Below are 17,354 nucleotides of genomic sequence, written 5' to 3' on the forward strand. Positions count from 1 at the left end.
TACTTGTCATGTATGAGGCTGGTGTATGCACTTTGCATTGGTAGAGCGGGCCGTGAATATACATTTATTTAGTCAGGTAGCTACAACATGAACCGCCTAACTTATCTGTCCGTTAAGGGGACCACACCATACCACCGCCAGTCAGGTATATCGTTAGTTATACATGTACTTCATGTACCACTACAGTCAGTGTGTAATGTTTATTCATTCAATCCATGTTCAATTTCAACATTTGACGTACGTAGAAATGAAAAAGGGCCACAAGCTAGGTCTACAGGGTAGTTGATCGTAAAATAAGGGGGAGTGTGTACTTTAGGACCCCTCTACTCACCACTGTTATATTCTTTCAAAGCAGTGATCAGCCGGTGTGGTAAGCAGGTAAGGCATGGTGGTACTGCTGTAGGCATGGTAGGCATGGTGGGATGGGGTTCATCTAGCCCTACACATAGGGCTGTAGTACGAGGCTCTCTTTTACTATCTCTTATATCTGTCGCCACATAGAAGAGATAGATTGTAAAAGAGAGCCACTACAGCCCTAGTGCCGAGGCTAGGATTCATCATCCACCATTGTCTGGCCCACATAATGCCTAACGTTCGGCCCCAGCCTACACATGGGAGAGCGTGGTGGAGGACGACGGCTCTGAGGTTAGGTAGTCGGTCCGATCTGGATCTCGAATGCCAAAAGGGTGCAAACACAGGCCAGGCAGTGTTTTCTCCATTTTTTTACATGTTTATGCTCTTCCTGTTTTTTACAAATTTAGAATTGTAAATTTTTGTTAACTGGTCAATTACATGTACATATACAGTCATGACAGCGTTTCCTCCCATGCCTTATGTTACCCCCAGCACTGTGGGGTCCGACGTCGAACCCCACAGTCCTGTGGGTAGCTTCATGTGTTGTGTATTACTACTGACAATTTCTACCTCAGGCAAACTTGCCTAAGTTCAAGAATCCAAACGCTGTCCTCTTTCCACAAACTTAACCCTGCAGCCACATGTATTCAACATGATGTCCCCATTTGCCTATATACATGTACATGTATATTGGTGGGTCCAAAATATAAATCTCTGTTCCATTATTGGAACAGGTTCCCCAAATAAGCAATCCCCGTTAGAAGAGTAATCTATATGTTAGACTCCATAATCATGATGATACGAATTGCCTATAATGTCACCGACCATGTCCAAATGTTAAAAGAGGTGACTCAATGAGTCTTACTTCTGGTACATGTCCTAGTTCGTGTACATGTAGGCCTACATGTACGTGTACTTGACATGCTTGGACTAAACTTGAAGTGACTCGCACTCTTACCAGAATCTGTTTCAATGCATGTACTCTCATCAGTCACTGTTCCCCCTAAATGAAAAATAAAGGCAGGTTCATACTCCATGCGAAAGCAAAAATGAATGTGAATTTGTGACATTGGATCAAATATTCACATTGCAGATTTGTAAAACTAGTTGATCACATCTCAGTTCGAGTGAAATTTGTCATAATGTCAAATTTGTTTTGCTTTCACATGTCTGAAGTGCGAACCAGCCTTAACAAAGACCTACAAAGTGACAAATACAGGCATGACAGGTTATCAGGTTATGCATTGCTGGTGCCTTGGGGGCTCAATCTCAGCTCAGGGTCAAATACCACTAAACCCACAGCACTTAAGATACATATGGTACCCCAGCATTACTACAGTGTGTGGCATTTTCATTGAAGTCATGGTTGAACTTGACCCATGACCTTCATGTGCATCGACATTAACATCCAGTACGACTTATTACTGTCCACTTTTTGTTTGTGAAAATGACTTGACCACATATACATGTAGTTAATGAATTTGATATTTTAGGTCCAGCGTGTATATATTTCCAAAACCAACAATGTCAAGAGCCCATAAGAAGAACCAGAAACGAGCTACCAAGAAACAGGAAGGCAAAGGATTTGTGGTTGAGGAATCCATTGGTGGTGCTGCTGCTCCAACAGTGACAAAACAAGACCCTGTCAAAGAGCTCAGAGATCAGCTGGCCCAGGCAAAGGCAGAGAAGGTTGGTAAAATACAAGAGAAAAGGAAGACTCATTGCAAGAAATTTATGTGTATGCACATGTAAATGTACCTGAACATGGCCTTTTACATGTACATGTATATACTTGTCTGATTTTCATTTTGGGCTGATTTTCAGCAGTATGTGCACATAATTCATATTTGCATAATGTCTTGGCATCCCAGGATGATGAGTGGGGACAGAGGGTATAAAGAAAGTCCATGAACAAGATACCAAATTTGGACACGGCCTGACATCAAAAGAGGTGGACTACAAAGGACTCTCTGAGATGCATGTGAATGCTAAGGAGCTATTTACTTCTACATGTTCATTGGGCTACAATCCTTGACAAATCTTGTTGGGTCTCCAACCCCCAGATCCCCTTTCAATATTGGGTCTGTACATGCAGTCTGCACTCCGGCTTGACATGACAACATTGACCAAGGGAGTGGGGGAGGGGGCTGGAGAGTGTGTGGCTATTGCCATGTGTCCCAACAATTTTGTCCAGGATTGTCTGGGTTTACGCATGCCTGTTTATGTGTGTGGGGAGGGTCTAGTTACCTAGAGTGTATGAAAAAATTCCGGCACTGGCCGAATGGAATTAACACTATCAAGAAAAAAGCATCAAATGCACTTAATTTACCCTGAAAACATCACAAGCATTGTCATGATTGCATAATTATCTCTACCCTGTCCCTCACTCTACCGAGTGCGTAGCATACTCTAAAATTAAGGTGTGCACGCAATACATACTAGGCACGTTGCAAACGGCGACCCACAACACATCATTAAAGAACCTGAGTCTCTCCCTTTCTTTTCTTTTTTTACGGTTTTCATGGATCATTGTTGAATTTCTTGACAAAGTGATTGAATAACTAAAAATCAGAAATGCCACATGATTTTATGGTGTGTCCAGTCCTAAGTGGACAGTTCATGTTTCCAAAGAAATCTTTTCTGTACAGATATTCCACGAAATGCCATGGTGCATCCCGTATGATGCATTCCAACAAACATATGCTTTGCAATGCAAACATCATGCCTTGAAATCGCACCCCTAAAAATGCCTTGAGATTGTTTTTCCCATAGGACTTGCCTACCCCAGTATCAAACTTTGTTGTGGTTACACAATACAAAAATAGATATTGATATTCCCTTTTTTAATTGTACGATGCAGTCATGATGTATCTGCACATTTTCAACCTGTTTGTTCTGAAAACGCTACACAACACACCACCTGAACGGCATGGTATGCACGTACATGTACACAACTATGAACCAATTCAGACAATCCTGGACAAGTCTTTTGGGCCTCCTGCTCCAAGACCCCTTTTTAGTGTTGGGTCCATGCGTGTGGTCTACGCTCCGGCTGGACTTGACACCATTGACCGGGGCTGTAGGGGAGAGGGCTGGAGAGTGTACGGCTATTGCCAAATGTCCCAACAATTTTGTTCAGGATTGTGGATGCCTTTTGAGAGTGAATAAAAAGCATGCGTCCTTGAGTACAATAAGCAATGGATTTTAGAGAATTAAGGAAGGTTCCAACCATAGTACATGTACATGCAGGTCAGGATTTTAATGTCAGAATTCTTTTTGTTATCCCAGAATCATGACTTAGCCAACAAGCTCAGGCAACAGCTCTGGATAACTCAAGACCTGGCAGCTGGTTACAAGTAAGCTTGATTGACTGTCATTGTGTGAAAACAAGAAACAAGTGTATGTCGTATTTGCATTTTCAAAGTACTACTAACCACAATCTCACCTGAAGACATTGTTTGTTGCTGTGCTCAAAGCAAAGAATTCTTTTGATTTGTGACCATTTTTTGAGAGGTAGAGTGTGGAGGATTCTTGTTTGGTTTGGTATGTTGTGTGTATTGTGAATTTGGTACTAAAATACAAATAGTTCTTCCCTTTCAGAGTGGTTGTTGGAGGTTTCAAATACCCCAGTAGTTACAAAAAAGATACCAAAGTTGAGTCGGAGTTCGTGTGAATTTGGTTTGGTATAATACATGTACATCCGATTACTGCCACAACCTTCACTTGTACTGTAGTCAGTATGTGATTGCCTGTAGATGTCTGAATGTGTAGTTTACTCATCACAGCTCCTGTGTGACACAATGCATGTATGCATTCACATGGGTTCTTGTGTAATGCAAAGTTCACATAACGGATATTGCCTTGAGTTTGTTGGCGTAGAAATTGTGGCATCTGCCTCCAGCTTGGCAGTGAGTTGATTTCTCAAGCAACCAATACAAATGTATGCTGAGAATTCCTCTGCAGATGCTTATCATAGTATCATGTCTACTGTATGTGAAAATATATTTCCAGGCCAAATATATCCGCAGAGGATGAAGGCAGCCGAGAGGCCCTGACTCAGGTACAAGAGAGATTGACAACTCCCGCATCATCACTGTCATCATCCACTGCCTCTGTCAGGCTAGATGGAGCGTCAGCCATCTCCACTCTCGGCTCCGAGGAGAGGAAACTCAAGACACTGCGTAAGAAGCTGGACCAGATTCAGAGTCTCAAGAAGAAACTGGAGCAAGGAGAGACACTAGAGGCTAACCAGGTCAGAGGTTATATCTGGTTCACCTCAGTTCAGAGGTCACGTTACACAGGTCATAGTAATTTGCATATGCTCAGCAGGTCTGAGATCATATATGATTATTATTACTGGATCCAGAGAATTTAAAGTATGTTTGTCATGTTTTATATGCAGCAGGAAGAGTGTTCTTTGAAGGGTTACTTGGTTTGGCATTGTAACACATACATACATGTACGTGGATGAAAACATGGACAGATCCCATTGGTTTACGAAGTGTAAATATTGAAGACTTAAAGCCCAAAAAACAAGAGTGACTTTTTTTATTTCTGGTGATTGAAACTACATGTAAAGGCACTTCAAAAAGGTCTGAAGAAACTTGCTAGAAGACAGAAAAGGAATGTTCAGTGTTAGCAATGGGAGGAAAATCTCAAATAAACATTCTGAAAATCGAACCCCACAGGGACTGAAAATCCATGTCACATGCTAGCCTGGGTGGGATTTGAACCTGGGTCACAGAATATGAAGGGGACCCAAATACCACTATGCTGACCAAACATGCAACTTGCCACTCTTCTGAAATCTGAGTAAAAGAAATGGCAAACAAACGGGCTTCAGAGGCATTTCCAGTCAGAGAAGTCAAGTCAAGACCATCTCAAATTTCCCAACATAAGGAATGCTCCTCAAAGCACAGGATTGGAATGTTCATGAATGGGAATAGAAGTGTGATGTCTTTTACAACCAGCTCAGGGTCAGGTAATGATAACAACGTCACCTTTGGTTCAGTCCACTGTCTTCCCACGTCGCTATGTTGTTTTCAGTGTACGAGTTGAAAACCACCCCGTCACACTTTCATTCCCTTATCAAAAATGTAAACTTAGTGCATTAATTTCATATGCAATTTTATTCAGCATTTTGGAAGTCATCTTCTTTGAACTGTCTTGCTGCTAGTCAGACAAAAGGCATGTTCACAAAAACTTGTACATGTACATTTGTTTACGCCTGAACACACCTGCATTTTCTTTGCTCTTACAGGTCTTAATGTTTAGAGCCATTTCAAATTTTAAAATATCCATCATTTTCCATGTGATTTATTATTTCCGGTTCAACGAAAAACCAAGAGAAATTTTTGTGGGCTCTTGTTGGCAGCTTACCAAACTCAAGACTGAAGAATCAGTACTAGAAGAAATTGAGCATCTGGAGAATCTACTTAGCATTCCAGTCAAGAGGTAGCAGGACAGGTCATCACCATGGCAATGGAAAACATTTCTAATCTACGGGATTTGGGCTGATGTTGGAATTAGAGACTTGTGAACAGTGGTGCCACATTAGGTATCCAGGATTTCTGTCGGGACATGAAGGAAAAGCTTTTTTGAGCAACATGTAAGAATCCTTGGCTTTCCATAAATTTCTCATGAACAAAAATCTCACAGTTCCCCTTACAGAACGTGGTTAAAGAAAGGAACATATCATATAGTAGCGTGTGCACTAGGAAAATCATTTGTATACGAAACACACACCTGTAGGTGATATCAACCATTAATGCTAATTATAAGTGGTTTTATCTACTTGAATTCTTCTGTAGAGAATATTTCCTGAAAAGGTTTGCTCGAACATTGTGTTTCAGTTGAAGAAATTATAAACCATATGTAATGTGGCACAAACATTTGTGGTACCTTATTGCAAAGATAGCTTTGCATGGGAGTTTAGGGGATGGAATACAGACGTTAACGTCAATCTCATGATCTTCTTAACAAGACATTGCCTACATTCAAATCAACCTACATTGAACATGTATGCTATTTTCATTTTGTGTACATAGAGCCCATTCTGTTTATTAAATGATGGGTTTTTTACAGTATTGTTATGTGCTTTTCACTTTTTGTAGAGCAGTCCATTTCCCAAATCAATTCATAATTGAAACATTTGGTCAGTACTAACCTCTCGCGACATGGGAATGCCTAAAGCACTTTTATACACGTAAAGTACAGTACATCAGATGTTGCCCCAACTTCCTCCCAGCTTACCTTCCTGATCTTGTCAACCCTGTAATCATAACCATACCCATTTCATGTTGTGTGCAGAATTCCAGGAGAGTGTATCTACATTTTTCATGAGATGGGAATTGGGCTACTGAAAAAAATTCACCGATGAATTGGCAATAGAAGGCAGTATTTTGAAAGGCCATCTTGTAAGGAGATGGAGTTGTTTGAGATAGCCAAAGGGAATTGTAGCATGACATGATTTACCTACGTCTGTGGAAATGGTACTTAAATACATGTATGTTGGGAAGGAGGGGATTTGGACATGGGATGAGTCCATGTGTAGAGGCAGAGTGTGTGCTAAATTTGCATGTGTGTTCCTACAGAGTTCAGTGAAACTGTCTGATGTGGATGACACTTTCTTCTGCAACCAATGCCCTTATTTACATATATGCAGGACAGGTATTAAGCATTAACCAAAATGTCCTATTTTAATAAGCCTTTTGAGAGTTAAATTTGAATAAAATCTGGTACATTAAGCTATCTGAGTGCATATTAATTAATTTGAATTCCCCAGACTAAAAACACTGTTGTTATTTACATGATTTACCTTATGATGGGGGAAAGCTTTGGCACAGTGACTGCCATATCTGGAATGGACTGGTTCCTTTGTGCCCATTTTTATCCATTGAAAAGAGTGTATTGGTTGGTGCGAGGCATCTCTTAAACATGTTAAAGCAACAGCTTGCCCCGAATTACAAGGTATAACATAGCAACAGTGTCTTTAGTATGGAGAATTCAAATTATGTTCACACGAATTTAAAGAACTCATTGTACCAGATTTTCTTCAAATTCAACTTGCAAGTCTTATTTATCCTACCTCATAAATATTCATGATCTCATCCATTCATCATGTCAGTGCCAGTTGCTACTTTAGCTGTTACAGTTCACCAGGTGTGCACACAGGTCAAATACATGTATGTGCTAGTACTGAACTGTTTCATGGGTGAAGTACACACATAAACACCACCCTAGCTACATGTATGTGCTACATGTACATGTATATGCACACTAAACAATGAACTGATGGTGGCACGAGTACATTACATTGTACCTGCTGGGCCATTCTATAAATTTGGGTTCCAAAAGTGTGACATTTTTGGCGTCCCTGTTACACCTGACCTGGGAATATTGACATGGAAATAAAATTGAAGTTGAGTTTTGGCTGCATTCATTTGTTTGGCAGGTATTTTGAGTTGCCTAACCACTCTTGGAAATTAAGGACAGTGTTCCAAACATGCAAGGTTCTTTGTCAGATGTGACAGGGACACACAAAAAATGGACCCCAAATTTATAGAATGACCCTGCTGCCTTTCCCTTGTTCCCTTTCCCTGAAATTTTAATCGCGCCTGAATAAGTCTGAGGTATGGTGAAATGACAATATGGTTTCCTGTCAGTGGTTGTCCAAGGGAGCGTCCAGTAATTTTTCAATTTCAATACCTTGGGGAGCTCAAATCTATTATCCACCCATAAATCGTGTTAAATTTGTATTGTGCAGCACATGTATATGTAGAGGGCCGTCAACACTGAGAGATGAACGTTGGAATATATACATTGGTATAGTTACAGCACTGGAAGCTTATTTTTGGTCATATTTGTTCACCAGAAAAAGAGCTTGAAGGTGTTCATTGCTTAGGACAGGACATTGAAGTGTTGAGCAAGTGACTTGTTCTCCATTTTATTTCATCTGTGTTAGGATTCCCCATGGGTATGGGGGTACAGTGCATGAGCACCAACACTCACTGATGAGGGTTTGTAGCCCTGAATGTAAGATAACTGCATTTGAACATGTAGCCCCTAAATAGTTTCAATTAAAATCCAAACAATTCTACACAATATTGAATTGATTGTGGTAGTGTTTTAATTCAGCTACATGAGTAAGCCCATAATAGTTTCCATAGTTACCAGTATTCCACAACTTTTAGTATTTTCCTTGTACATACAGCTCAAACTCACATCACTGGTCCACATGCCACCGAATATCTTTAGCCATACATACAAAGACAACAGTGTTCTTAAGCTTTCTTTGGAAAACACGTCCAGTGCCTTGTCTGGAACATGTGAAAATAATACTGTGTTTGGACTGTAAAATCAACTTACATTTCTCTGAGAACACCAGCTTTGCAGCATTCTTATTTCCACCTTTTTTTTTTCTTCAAGAGATCCACATAATTTTCAGGCAAGATCAGCCTGACACCACACTTCTGGTAAAAATATACAAATACAATACTGAATTACAATGAATTAAGGGAAACCTCAACATGACAAAAAACAATGATAAAAGTAATTCAGTGCCCTTTCCAAAAGGAAATTCACTTCCACAATTTATCAATGTATATAAAAAGATTTGAGAGGAAAATGCTTTTCCACAAGCTCATTTATGTGTGTATGCAGGTCATATGACATGTATGGCATGTTTGAATGGAACCGATTACATATATACATACACATGTACACGTTTGACTCCTTCAAATTTGGCACTATGTTCTAGTTTTCAAGAGGTTACAAATTACAAATAAATTTCAATAACAAACAATTACCTCCCAAAAGGGAAAGACAAAACCCCTGGCACCATGTGTCTCATTCTACACAAGCATATTCCTTATTCAGACATTACTGGTGGTATGGCACACAAGCCTACATCTGTGCTGAACAACACCCATGTGAGTCTTCTGCTTTGACTTTCACTTTTGTGTTGCGCCTTAAAGCAAGCTCATTACTGAATTCCAAAAACTAAATCACTGACACAATAAAATCTTCACCATGACAAGCCATATGTAATTATGCAACAACCTACATGTACAAAACAGCCACCGAATCTCCAGAAAAATAAATTTGCAAAAATAAGTTTTCTTTTATTCAGTGAACACAAGATTTCAACTGAAATGATGAAACGTAAGCAGCCAGTAAGTTCCTCTTTTATCCCAATTTGGAGTCAAACCAAAACCTTCCCGATACTTACATGTATACAGCATTACAATGACACCTATATTTAACACTTTCAAATGTGTTATACTTGTACAAACACTTCTGCTGATTCAAACAAGTGATGCAAATTGCAAGCTGCAGTGAATTATTACTTTCCATACTAATTTTAAACATTGCTATATTATTTATTGCTTTGACATGAACACACTTCCATTACATTTGCATAGCATAGTTAACCTATGACACAAAACTAACATGGATGCATACATCTATATATTTACATGAGTGCAGAACCCTTCCATGTAATACTGTTACTTTTTTAAATTGACCTAGGATACATGTAGTTGCCATAATTAATTACTTGGCTCACAAAGGGGCACATGATCAGCATAGACCACAAAGAATGGAATAAACCAAATCTACCAACAAGTGACAAAAATATAGTGAGCTGATCTGATCATTAGTTTGCCGTAATAACAGCAGAGAATGGTAGTAACCATTAATTGACAATGTCAGGGTACATGTAAAACTCTCAATCCCATACATGTACATGTACAACTGATGGTATGATGGCTTTCCTTTGTATTCCAAGAAGACAGTTTCAAGAAGACATCCATCAAATTAAAGAACTCTGAAAATTAGAGGGAGAAAAATGCATGCAAGATGTGTAAAATGATAGTGGTTGCACCAAGAAGGTGACAACAAATGTAGTGACATGGTGAAACTGCTATCATTTTACTCATCTAGTTTCTTTCACCATGAAAACCTTCAAGTCTTAAAATGCATGCACTTATTTGCACCGAACAAATTCTGAAATGTTCCAAATTCTGCGTCAACTGTACTCCTCAGACTTATTCTCTGATACGCGTATGTCTACTCATCACATTCAGGCATGATGTATGTAAAATGCTCCTAAAATAATGAGGTATAGGAGACCGGACTTTTTAAAAGTTATAGTGGTACATGTAATTCTGTGAACTTCACTGAATTTGGCAAACTTCTTCCGAAGACATAACATGTTACTAACTAGTCACTCTAATCCAGCCGAATTTCAAGCTATCAAAACCTGATATGAGTCTGCACAGGGCCTCATGAACCTGTATGTATCCCTGCCTTGATATACACGCAAGAAAGGCTGCCTATCTGTTGTCTGTATGTCTTCAGGGTCAACATATTCAAAACTCATGCAAACTTTGAACTCGGAGTATGTATACGTGTACATGTTTGAAACCAACATGCACTCTCATGGCATATGGGTTATGCCAGCAGAATATCAGACTCTCTCTTGGGGAATCTGCATGTCTTCATCAAGAAAAAAGGAAGCCAGGTTTCCAGTTATGACTTAACTTTAACCACAATTTCATTTTGTGAGATGTCACATGTACAGTGTACGAAGCAATTCAATGAATTTGACTCTTTGTTCTGGTATCCATGCAGAAAGTTAATGATACTCAAACATGTTGGCAATATCACCTCACACACGGATTAAAATTACAGGTACTTCCCACAACAGTTCTTATATCTCAGTTTCTAATCCACTTCAACACAACTATTACCAAATCCTTTGAGGACTTTGAATCATGATGTGAATGTCCAACAGCCCAAGTGATCAATAGACTCTTGTCTTATAAGCCTTTGGTGCATTGATACATGTATGGGGCAGCGTGGATATCCAGGATTCTCGCAAAATGGCAGGTACCGCACCGGTGCAAACAGCAACCATGACGACGTACGCACGTACCAGCCAGTCGGAGGATCAGGTGACACAATCTTTTCTTTGATCAGTAGGTACGCGTGCGCTCACTGCAGTTGTTTTCATCAGCACGGTGTGGTTGCCATTTTGTGAAACTCCCAGATGTTAGCGCTGCCCCATACTGGCATGTCTTCAGTAAAAAAAGGTACAAAAAATGTACATGTATATGTACTTATTTGTATTGCTATGTGATTTATACAGAGAAACATGGCCATTATCAAACATCTCCAAACTCACATATACATGTACATGTAATACGAACCACCACACAAGAAATGCTTGACTGTTACTTGCTACTCTACAAAGCACAAAATGGCTTTTCTGCTCAGAGTTGGTTTGGTTTTGTTGAAAACAGCAAATAATGATGAAATCACACACCTCAACTTCATTTGGAATAGTTTTTAACACAAATAAATAATACTTTGGTCCCCCTGGAAATCATTCCAAATATACAGTTGTACAGAGTACATGTGCACCATTGGAACCATACCTGCAATTGTCCAACACAAGTTTGACTAATTAATGGACTGACTAACAGCACTCCCTACTGTCGCATTCACTATCCATACGGTGCAGGGGTCAGGTTGAAGCAGTAATTCTTTCCTTGCCTTCCATCTCTGTAGTCCCTGGTTCAATTCCCGCCCCGGTCCACACGTGGATTGGGTTTTCAGTCCCTACCTGATTCTGTGGGTTTTTCCCAGAATATTCCTCTGGGGTTTTCCTCCCACCTCTAAAACTGTAACTGCTTCTCCTTGTCTCATATCTACAGATTTCTTCAAGACTAATTGTGAGCTTACAGTGCCTAAGGTGCTCAGTTGAGGAAACCTTGGTGTCATTGCCAGAAATTAAAATAAAAATAATATGTGGTTCACAGCATGCCTCGACAGAAAGCCAGGGTAGTGCAATATAATATGAAAATACGTGTACAATGCCCCATTCCAAGGCATGTGCATGCTTACCGGAATTCCGTCTACAAAATTCTGATTACAAAATTGAAGATATGCTCTACCCACATGAGGTAACAACTCTCTCAAGGTACGCGTGCCATACCATGACCACTGCTCTCTGAAAACAGAAAAATAATTAACACTAGTTTCTGAAACCATTAAAACCAACAGGTGTATGTACAATTTATAAGAATTTGAAATCACTTATATTTCCTACTATAAAAATGAGATCATACAACCTCAACAGCTCCCTTGGACACCTGTTTACGCAATACAAATGTACATACACTGTAAAAGTCAGGATGTTTTCAGCCATCATCAAGTACAATGTACTACTTTTCACATTCCTTTGTTCCATCAAATATCAACAATGTACAGGGAGAACAGATGCACCTTCAGACCAAACATGAAAGACACCATGTTCTCAATATTCCTCAGGTGTGTTGGTAGGTTTGAATTTTACATTTTTAGACTAATGGGTTTTTAGTTTGTATTCTTGGTGTATTTATATTGTATCCAGAAGGCCATCCCAATTTCCTCTGGAGGGATAATAAAGTTATTTGAATCTTGAATGTCTAGCTGATTAAATAATTGTATACAGCATGTGCCCCAAAACAGCCAAAGAACCACCCCAAAATAGCACTATTATATGTACATACATTAACATACATGTACATGTACATACATGTACAAACATGTAAATGTATGTACATGTATTACCCTATTTCCAATTCTAAAGCCTTCATGTTGCCAGTATGGACTACTTTTTTCCATCCGTCAGAGGAAGCAAACGTACCAAGTACTCTATAAGCAATACTTCCTTGCACTCGACATTTGGCCCTTCAAAATCCCGAAACTAAACACTTTTATTACAGGTAGCGTAACCTTTGAAGTCAATTCATCTGAAGTGCTGATAGGTTTTGAGAGGTGAAACTGAAAAACGGTGCTGCTGAGTCCTGAGAGTACAGCTGGAACAAAAGATGATAAGTGAGAAGCTTTGTACCAAAGGTCATGTTTACGTAAACTCCAGCAGAAACCAAATGATAAACCCCAGAGGATTCTACTGAATGTTTGGCTACCATTTGCCCAAGATGTACAAATACTCCAAAACAATATGCTTGGAGGTGATGTATACCCTGGTGTTCTGTACACCGTTCATGTTTCTAACGCTTTTACCCAGGAAGCCTGAAAATACTGATATAATAATGTCTGACTTCCTGTTAATATGAGGTTTGTTTCCGAGCTTACAGTCCCACAGAGTACAATCACATCCATGCCAAAGACGTCATTACATGTAGCTACAAACACGACAAATATAATCACCATGCAGTTCTTCATTTAGCACAAAGGCCATTTTTACACATGCCTTGTACAGTATGCCTTGAAACACTGTTACATGTAACTCTAATTATGCAGATGACCTAAAGTCAAAGGGTGACTGACCGCCTTAAAGTTGATATTTCTTAATGACAGCACGGATCATAACAATTGTACCCATTCACACTGGCTATTTCACAGAGCTCAGTCAAACAAAAAAGACAAGCATGAAAATAGCAGCATATGGATTTGACGTTTTTGAAGCATGAGTTATTGCACTGGATAATTCATCACATGCCAAGCAAATCAAATATTTCCTTGTTGCTGCAGCAAATAGGTGTATGGTCATCTTGAATTTCCCATTCATCGGCTTGCTCGTACTGTGGAATGTTTGCAAACATTTAGCATGGCATCACCTATGAAAAGGTCAACGCTGGGGCACATTCCTTAGTATGCTGTAGCAGGCTGCAATTATCCTCACTCCCCACTTTCACCAGAGGGGGGTTGCCCATCAGTTACCACTATCGCTGCTTGCTGTGCTGGCTCCCCTTGTGTTTCTCTCTGGGCTTCCCCCACTGGGTCTGCTGACGGTTCTTCTACTGCCTCTGCTGCAGGTTCCACTTCTGAATCTTTCAGTAGCTCTGCTACTGGTTCTAGCGCTGTCACGATGTCTGCTGTATCCTCACTGTCTTTGTGTTTCATGGGTTCTGTCAGGGGTTTTGTCACTGTGTCTGCTTGGGTGGCTGCCCTCTCCTCGTGTTCTGTGTTCCTCATGTCATGGAATGCTAGCACCTCTATGATCTCACTCTGAAAGTTACGATTGCTGGCCAAGGGCTGGTTGCCAAATGTTCGGCAAGTTTCACTCCAGCCATTTGATATGTCACTCTCTAAATGCAATCCCTCGCCATCACTAGAATAAAAAAAAAGAAGACATCAGCTAAGCTCACAGCAGCAACATCAACAAAAATTCTACTCAATAATGGTTCACACATTGTGGCTTGTTTCATTAAAATTTCAATCCAAACTGCCTGAATTTACAGTACAGATTGACCAACAAATGCAAAGACTCACCCTCCACCAATGGACAGCAACTCTCTCGTTCCCCGCATGAACAACTGGCTGGCTGTGTCCACCGGACCCTTCTCTTGTCTGTCACTGAGCCCAACCCAGGAGTATCTCTGCTCCCATGGTGTGATGGAGAATAGGAAGGTCTCCCCATTGCCAAAATAGGAAGTCTTGAGGTCTGAGCTGTTACGGGTGCTCCATGGGCAAGACAGATAAGCCCCAAAGATCTGAGGGGAAAAAACCCAAGCAAACAAACTACTTTAGGAACCAAATACCTCAGACTCCAAGAACACCATAACAGCTAGAGTTCTATGGTAACAAATTAAAATAAAAGAAATATCTAACATCTGCACTTAACGGTTCAAATGTTTGTCTCAGAAGCTGTGGTGTATGGTTACAAAAATTACTGTCGATCGAAGCACTCATGTTTTCTTGACCAAGGATTAACACTGTAGTTTAGTAACTGTGGAGGTTTAAAAATAGACTACATTAATTGTGAATAGGGCCTTATGACCTAATGCTTTAAGGGGTATTAACCCTAACCCTCCTCAATTCTCCAAAATCCTTCAGGCGGTTTTGGAGGATTTTGGAGGATTGAGGGTGAATGGCAAAAGTGCATGGCTGATTGCGAAGGATGCCATGAGTGAAGGTCGTGGGTTAGACCTTGTGTTGTTCCTGCTCAGTCATGCATAAATTCAGCCAGATATTTCTTTTGAATCAACCGCACTGCTCAAGAATGCCATTCCCACTGCCTCAACATAATGACAGGAATTGCCAGACAATTTTGAAGGATTGAGGCAGTAGGCACACCTCCATGTAACATTTTCAAGAAATTTTGGAGGATTTCAGAGGATTGAGGAAGAATCCAATTTTTTCACCCCCAAATTAGAGGATTCTGGAGGATTGAGGAAGGTTCCTAGCAAGAAGGGCCTAGGGGTTTAGGGTTAATCATGAAGAAAATTTAGTCATTGCATAAATCTCTGTAACATTAGCACATACATGTAACTATGACTACATTTACCACTTTTAACTATATTCAAGTTGCACTTTGAAGATTTAAAGGGAATACATACAGGGCATTTTCTCCAGCCAATAATGGAAAGAGCACAAAATCTGTTGTTTATGCATCATTTATAGTTACGTGTACATGTACATGTTATTGACTTGCATGACTATCAGACATTCGTGTACACGACTAAGGTATATTTTTCAATCTATCCATGCCACTTCCAGCATTGCTACGGAAAAGTTTGCTTTTGTTGGGAAAACCTGGACCTGACAGCTGTTTGGACTTTAGTTCGTCCTCACCTCTGATCTCTATATATACAGTATGTACTGACTGGATAACGTGTCCATCACTGTGCAGAAACAAATGAAACTACTGCAATTCAGTTTGTGGGAAACTCCTCACAATGGCTGCTACCACATTCATTATAACAGAATAAAGCACTTCAATTTATAGAAATTCCAAGCGTCATCAAGTACCAGTACATATGATAACTATAACTCATAGAGTAAAGATACAGGAAAGATTTACTTTGTGAGCTTTTGCATGAAAGTAACAAATAAAACACAAAGTTCACCAATAATGGCTTCTAACACTCATAATACAGCATCCAGCCGGGGCTGAGATATATCCCAAGGCTCCTGCTGACGCCCAATCAAATGCACAAGCTAACTGTGGCATCCACAGGTGGCAATGAGTGATTTTAGCTCCTCAATCTCAACACACTATCCAATACAGATCAGAAGTCTTGACAACACTGCAGGGTAACCCCTCCCATATAACACGTGTGGGTTTGTGCATGGAGGACAGACACACAAAGGGAATAAAGGACGTTTCCTGTCTTTATCAGTCGTCAATCTTTTATTTAAAACAGATCCCTGTAAGTCAATGTGTGCTTATATGGAAGGGCATTGTGCTTTAGGAACAAAGGAAAACATGTTACAGTGTCAAGAGAATAGCCGTTCAAAACTGCATATGGTGCCCACATCATCAAGTCAGTGAAAATGTGTACGTGGCATCAGAAGTGAACACTAAGCATAAAATGTAATTTAAGATTTGTCCACATAGCACGATGAAGATTTTACAGGTCTCCCCAAAATGACGTCATCGTCCTATGCTATTGTGAGCCTCGATGACCTTTTTTTTCTGGTCAAACGCGAAATGCACCTTCATTAAAAAAATCACATTTTATCCTTTTTCCAATGCTTTGAAAAAAAATTTTATTCAGAATAATTTGTTGAAACAATGTTAAGGTAAAGTGTTACACTGCTAAAACCGAAATGCTTTTGATAGAGCCCAGCTTTAAGTGCAGCTGATCTCCAAAGCCATCTCTTTAATCTTCTGTGAACCAGTACCTATGTAAAGTAATGACCTCAAAATATAACTGGGAAGAACATAAAGGAACAACTGCACTCCAACTACATGTACATGTACATGGAAAGCACTTGAAACTGAAAGTCACACTAAGAGCTAGCGATATTCAGAACATAAAACCTTTCTGATGTACAAGATACACACGTACATGTACCATAGTGTATGTATGTTCAGCAAGTGAAAGTTGGGTAATGAATTCATCCTTAATGTTCATTGCCAAACACTCTGGACACATACATGTACATGTATCAGCGAGGGGCAAACTAAACATACAAACTGACATTTACATAAAGCAAAAAACGTGGTATCGACAGATGTTTTAAATGAAAACTGGTCAAATAAC

The 17,354-nt window shown here is 39.8% G+C and overlaps 2 protein-coding genes across 5 annotated transcripts in view; one reads left to right on the plus strand and one right to left on the minus strand.

The window, feature by feature from the left end:
- Window positions 1–33: 33 nt before the first annotated feature.
- Window positions 34–8,459, plus strand: LOC110984404 (uncharacterized). 3 transcript variants are annotated; one of them, XM_087145795.1, is made up of 5 exons: window positions 34–145; window positions 1,848–2,043; window positions 3,643–3,710; window positions 4,366–4,606; window positions 5,729–8,459. In XM_087145795.1, exons 2-5 carry the CDS (start codon window positions 1,879–1,881, stop codon window positions 5,810–5,812), a joined length of 558 nt encoding a protein of 185 aa, XP_087001921.1. In that variant the 5' UTR covers window positions 34–145; window positions 1,848–1,878; the 3' UTR covers window positions 5,813–8,459. The 3 variants fall into 3 exon arrangements, with proteins under 3 accessions (XP_087001921.1, XP_022100280.1, XP_022100279.2); XM_022244588.2 differs by lacking the exon at window positions 34–145 and adding an exon at window positions 152–378; XM_022244587.2 differs by lacking the exon at window positions 34–145 and adding an exon at window positions 414–645.
- tbc1d24 (TBC1 domain family member 24) overlaps window positions 8,460–17,354 on the minus strand; it is a 28,738-nt gene continuing 19,843 nt past the window's right edge. For both annotated transcript variants that reach the window (XM_087145794.1, XM_087145793.1), the window contains exons 10-11: window positions 14,638–14,858; window positions 8,460–14,476 (exon numbers count right to left, since the gene is read on the minus strand). In XM_087145794.1, coding sequence (XP_087001920.1) covers window positions 14,044–14,476; window positions 14,638–14,858 — 654 coding nt within the window. In that variant the 3' untranslated portion in view covers window positions 8,460–14,043. The remainder of the gene's footprint in view (window positions 14,477–14,637; window positions 14,859–17,354) is intronic.

This window comes from Acanthaster planci, linkage group LG14, assembly GCF_054643075.1.
Source record: "Acanthaster planci isolate LZ-2023a linkage group LG14, COTS_SCS, whole genome shotgun sequence".
Classification (NCBI taxonomy): domain Eukaryota; kingdom Metazoa; phylum Echinodermata; class Asteroidea; order Valvatida; family Acanthasteridae; genus Acanthaster; species Acanthaster planci.